Below are 5,783 nucleotides of genomic sequence, written 5' to 3' on the forward strand. Positions count from 1 at the left end.
CGCTACACATATAACACACACACACATGCACACATACATATACAAACATACACATTCACATATGCACATACATACAAATACCCTGTACAGACAAACGTACGTACATACACACTCTCCCCAACCCCCCGGGAAACCGCAGGCTGTCCCCAATATGTTGGAAATTGTGCCGTCTGGGATCAACAAGTGGGCGGGTGTACGGCGGTTGTTGGACCACCTGGACCTACCGCCGTCCGCCCTGATGGCGGTTGGCGACGGCGGCAACGACCTGGAGATGGTGGCGGGGGCGGGGCTGGGAGTAGCCATGGGCAACGCTGTGCCGGCGGTCCGGGCCGCTGCTGCGGCGGTGGTGGCGGGGCATAATGAGGGCGGTGTGGCGGAGGCGTTTGAGCGTTTTGTACTGCCTTGAAGTCCATTTGCGGCGGACGGTACGAAGTGGTGTTTTTGAAGTGTTTTGAAGTTCTTCCCCACCGGTGCCAAGGCTTGTCGCTAAACCTAAGTGGTATAAAGCAAGTCGATTTCAAAATGACATGAAAGAAAACCTTAGGAAATCAGCAGTCTCAACATGCACACAGATGTAGCAATCCAACGTTTGCTGTAGAATATTTGTAAAACGCACCGAGACGTCATCATCAACTTCATCCACTGCGGTCCCAGGATGCGCCTTGCTCACGAACAAACACACGAACAAACACACAAACAAACACACGAACAAACACACGAACAAACGCACAACGAACGCACGCATGAATGGGATTCTCTCTGTTCCCAACAACAATACAGAGACACAGGTTGTCTAGTCCATCTTGAAATTGTTGGCCACGGGAGTGGCTGGTTAGTTACCGGTGCCTGCTGGCCCTACCGCTCCTCGCCTGCCGCCTTCTCCCCTGCCACATCTTTCCCCTGCCGCCTCCTTCCCCGCCGCATCTATGCCCTGCATCCTCTATCCCCTGCCGTCTCCTTCCATGCTGCCTCCTCCCCTGCCATCCCTTGGCGCTCCTCGCCTGCCGTCTCACCCCCTGCTGCCTTTTCCCCTGCCGCCTTTAGATAGTTAAAGGCGGCCCCGCGGGGGCAAGCGTGCCAACCTGTATGGCAGCCTGTCGAGTGTGGGAACAGCTGCCACACACTGTCGCTCCTCTTGCACTGCTGTGCAGCCGCGTATCACAGTCGCCATGAAATGGCCCAAATCACCCAGGTCGTCTGGTAGTGCTGTTTCCCATGCACTCCAGACATTTACGTTTACATGGATGGCAGACTGTGCTGGCTGAATCACGGCAGCAGGGGTGATGCAGTATGGCTCCGTGGAACTTGGTCGGTGCACACACATGTTCATGTCAGGCTGGTAAGCCACCAATAGGCGACCCAGTATGGTCCGGTCTGGGTACGTCAGCAGGGGGCTGCACCACGCACACCAGCGAAGTGGTTGTGCAGCAGTTCCGTTGCATCCACATCTGAAAGCACCACAAGGTTATCCATGTATTGAAGAAGGAGCGCTGCATGTAGATCGCCCACACTGCTGCTGAGCTGGGGGGCATGTGTGAGGTCCCACTCCAGGTCGTCCGTGATGCGGTTCCGGAGCGCCGCCATTGGCTGCCGCCACACTGTTCCTCCAGGGAAAAACGGCACATCACTGCCGGGTAGTTCTGGCAGGACGGCGTGCAAGATGCCGTTGCAGCCTTGGCCAGAGGCATCAATGCGCATGCAGCCGTCGTGGATCAGCTGGTCCAGCCGGACCATGCACTGAACGGATGCAGCAGTGACGCGCCAGAATGCTCCGGTGTGCTGTCGTGGTGTAGCTATGATTGCGTCCGTAGGTTGCGGTCGTATCTCGGTGGGGCTGGGTGCACCAGCAGCTGTTGCGGCTGCAGCTCGTTTTCAAGCACGGCAGTCCCTGCAGCAGCACGCATAGCGCACCGCTTTGCTGCCACAGGAAGGCGCTGTTGGTTTGGCAACGGGGTGCCAAGGAGTGGTGGCTGGGCGAATGCTGAGTTATCAGACAGACACTGGCGTGGATGGTGCACTGCAGTATCGGACTGCTCGCTATCTGCACTGGTGCTGCTGTCCACTTGCACGTTGGCGCGCTTCTTGCGGCCTGTGCTCGTGGCAGCTGCCTGCTGCGCCTCCGCCAGGAGAGCGTCCCGGCGACGGCTGGCATCCTCGACGGGTGGTGCCTGAAAGCCATAGCATGCATCCAGTTCCTGTAGCAAGTCCGTCCATCGCAGCAGGGTTGCTTTCGCCACCTCTTCAATCGAAAGCAGCAGTGCCAGCAGATCGCAGCTCATGCGAGCACTGTCTCACAATGCCTGTGCCGCCTCCATCGAGGATCAAGCGGATGCATGGCTGCAAGCAGTCCCTCTCGGTGCACACGCTGTGCCAGGGTTTCGAACAGCGGCTGAAGGAGGCGAACGTGAGACGCCTTGGTGTAGTGTGTGGGCATGACGTATATGGATGCACACGCCAGGCCCCTGGGAGGTTGCTGCAGATCGATGAGCCACGGCTCGGATTTGAAGCTCAAGCCTTGCGTATAGTAATCTGAGATGGACAGAGGAAGGGGACAGGCTACTGAAAGAACAACAAAGCATGTTGTTGTTACAGGGTGGTTAAGCTTCACCAGTGGCCTCCTTCCCAATGCAATTCCCTGCTCTGCCCTGTGAGAGGGGTACCCTAATCCATTCACCCCATCCGACTTCAAAATGTACTCTTTGAGTTCGGCACCTCACCACCAGCATCCAACCAAATCTAGCGGATCAACGGCGCCTCAACTTAGTTCCTGGTCAGCTCGCAAGGATGATTTTATCACCTCCTACACCGCACACAAGATGGGGGGTTTCCTCCCCTCTCATCACCCGGCAGGCGGCTTTGAACCAGGACACTCCAGGAGCAGACCCCAGGCCTTAACCTCTGCCAGCATGTTGTCTGATGTCCGGATTTGTTGGGAGCAGGTCTCAACACCACGGCAAAAGAGAGGTTCTAGAGGTTTATGTATGTACAAACCTCTACATACATATCAGGTTTCTGGTGGAGTTCGTGCTGTGTTGTGAGGACGTATAACAGAGCAGGTATTGCCGCTGTGTTCTTACGTTTGAGCAGTACATTAGCCTCTGGCCCTCTGCCGTCCGCAAAGTCGCTCAGGCATCAATCTACATCGTGTCGAAGCCCTTGTTAATACGGGCTGGATTAGAACCTGCACCTTTGCAACTAGGAGACTTAGTCCCTCGCCTTAGGCCACTTGGTCACCGTACCTTCAGGCGAATATGGGTGCAATCGAGGCAGCATGTACAACTTTCCTCGATTGCCCATAAACACTTCACCTGTCTTTGGGTCACATCCTTTTGCGATTTCGATGACCTTCTGTACTACATAAGTAAGGGAGCCTATGTGCCCCGGCTCTATGTGCCCGAAGAGAGAGGTGGGGTACCGCTCCTCGCCTGCCGCTTCCCCGCTCCGCGCCTCGTCCCCTGCCGCTTCCGTCCCCTGCCGCATTCTCCCCTGCCGCTTCCTACCCTGCCGCCTCCGTCCCTGCCACCTCATCCCCTGCCACCTCCTATCCTGCTGCCTCCTCCCCTGCCGCCTCTATCCTCTGCCGCCTCATCCCTTGCCACTTTCTCCCCTGCCACCTCCTACCCTGCCACCTTCTGCCCTGCCGCCTCTATCTGCTGCTGCCTCCTCCCTTGCCGCATCCTGCCCTGCCGCCTCTAAGTCCGGCTGGTCCTGGCCTGCCACCACCTCCCCTGCCGTCTCATCCCCTGCCGCTTCCGTCCCCTGCCACCTTCGCCCCTACTGCCACTATCCCCTGCTGCTCCTCGCCTGCCGCCTTATCCTTTGCCGCTTCCGTCCCCTGCTGCTTCTATCCCCTGCCGCTTCCGTCCCCTGCCGCCTTCTCCCCTGCCGCCTCCGCCCCTGCCACTTCGTCCCCTGCTCCCCGTCCGCCTCTATCCCCTGCCACCTTCTCCCCTGCTGCCTCTATCCCCTGCCGCCTCTGTCCTCTGCAGCCTCTATCCCCTGCCGCCTCTATCCACTGCCGCCTCTATCCACTGCCTCCTCCTTCCCTGCCGCCTCTATCCCATGCCGCTCCTCCCCTGCCACCTTGTCCCCTGCCGCCTCAATGGATGGCAGACTTTGCCGTAGCCCTCAGACAGAAAGGAGAGCGAGAAGACATCTTTTTGACTTTCTTTTACTTGCTCTCACTTTCTTTGGGAACTTGCTCCCACTTTCTTCGGGAATGCATTCAAGGAAACTGACGTGTTTCCGATCTTCTTACTTGGTGTTGAGAGACACTGACTCTCACTTTCTTCGGGAACGTGTTTCTGCCTTTTTGGGCGGGGCCCCAGCGCGAAGCGCCCAGGGGGGCCCCGCCCTGTAGGATTGCCCATGGCCGTGTGGCCGTGTGGCCGTGTGTGTGTAACGGACCAAACATAATACCTCGCCCGGATGAAACGCGTTATCGGTAATATATTGCATTCTCTATTGCAAGGTATCTTGCCTGTAGCCAACAAAAATCATATGAGCACAAACAATTTTGGCTGCCTCCATTGATCGAGCACAAAGTCGCATCAACGCCTCTCGGCCTAAATTTTGCGGTGCAGAAGGAAGCGGCTGCCGAGCTTCTCCCTGCAGTTATGCAAGCATCCGGTGAGCAGACAGCACGTTGAAGGTGGAAATGTTGCACCGGTCTTTTATAGGATTAAAGCGATGAAAGGCGGGTTTGGTTCTATTCCCCTCTGTTTGACTACTTCCTTCATTTCTCTATGAAATACGCAAGCTGCTCGTTTGTACATTTACTTTGGCCAATGCTCGGGGCCTCTGGAGACTTGCAGTGTGCCGCGATGAAGCTTGCGGCAGTGGGGTGGATTGCTGTAGCCGCTGGTGCTTCGAGGATAAACGCCACAGACCGGACTTCATATGGTCAGCAACCGATGGGTGTGCCACGGAATAGTCCCGAAATCGCTCGGAAAAAATACATTTGTGGCACAAACACAAGCTCCCACCATGTTGACACTACCCATCAATTGTCACACATGCTGCCCTAGCTACCAGCCTGTACAGATGCAGAGGGGCCCCACCCTTTTTCTGGCTTCGAGGAAGCCGACACCAAACTTGTTTTACTTGCTATCCCCTGCCGCTTCTCGCCTGCCGCCCCTATCCCCTGCTGCCTCCTTCCCTGCCGCGTTCTCCCCTGCCGCCTCCATACCTCGCCACAGACTTCAACAGGCGACTTCTCAAAAATCTCATACATGTCTTAATGGGGTAGGCAACTGGCCTCAATCCTAACCACCCCTTGGTCTCAATCCGAAAGTGTAAACTCAATCCAAGGGGTCTCAATCTCAATCCCCTGTTGTGTCAATCTCAATCCCCTGTTGTGTCAATCTCAATCCCCTGTTGTGTCAATCTCAATCCCCTGTTGGTCTATCTCAATCCCCCCGTGAGGCAATCTCAATCCCCTCATAGGGCAATCTCAATCCCCTCGTGGTCAATCTCAATCCCTTTGAGGTTTCTATCCCAAACCCTCCCACGTCAAGCTGACCAGCTGAAGGTTGCCTCCAAGTCGTTTAGCGCATATTATTATCTCATAGACTGGGCAAAGTCGAGCATTTTGCAAGCAGGGTATCCATTTTAACACAGGCAGGTTGGCAGGCGGTTCATTCTACAAGCATCGTACGACACTAAAGGGCCGCATCGACTTATCTGGCCCCGTACCGTTCCGAACAACGGCGCGCACACACACACCCTACGAATGAACAACAATCATGCTGCGGGGGGGGGGGGGCGCGTTGTGACCCAACCCG

The 5,783-nt window shown here is 56.3% G+C and overlaps 2 protein-coding genes across 2 annotated transcripts in view; one reads left to right on the forward strand and one right to left on the reverse strand.

Annotated features, from left to right (window-relative positions):
* Window positions 1-406, forward strand: part of VOLCADRAFT_100503 (uncharacterized protein) — a gene marked incomplete at both ends in the record, with an annotated part of 3,291 nt that extends 2,885 nt beyond the window's left edge. Inside the window, one exon of the mRNA XM_002959053.1 lies at window positions 140-406. Coding sequence (XP_002959099.1) covers window positions 140-406 — 267 coding nt within the window. The remainder of the gene's footprint in view (window positions 1-139) is intronic.
* A 5,336-nt stretch (window positions 407-5,742) lies between these two features.
* VOLCADRAFT_100504 (uncharacterized protein) overlaps window positions 5,743-5,783 on the reverse strand; it is a gene marked incomplete at both ends in the record, with an annotated part of 1,986 nt that continues 1,945 nt past the window's right edge. The window contains one exon of the mRNA XM_002959067.1: window positions 5,743-5,747. Within this exon, the coding sequence (XP_002959113.1) occupies window positions 5,743-5,747 (5 nt within the window). The remainder of the gene's footprint in view (window positions 5,748-5,783) is intronic.

The sequence above is a fragment of the Volvox carteri genome (genome assembly GCF_000143455.1).
Source record: "Volvox carteri f. nagariensis unplaced genomic scaffold VOLCAscaffold_121, whole genome shotgun sequence".
NCBI classification, from domain to species: Eukaryota; Viridiplantae; Chlorophyta; class Chlorophyceae; order Chlamydomonadales; family Volvocaceae; genus Volvox; species Volvox carteri.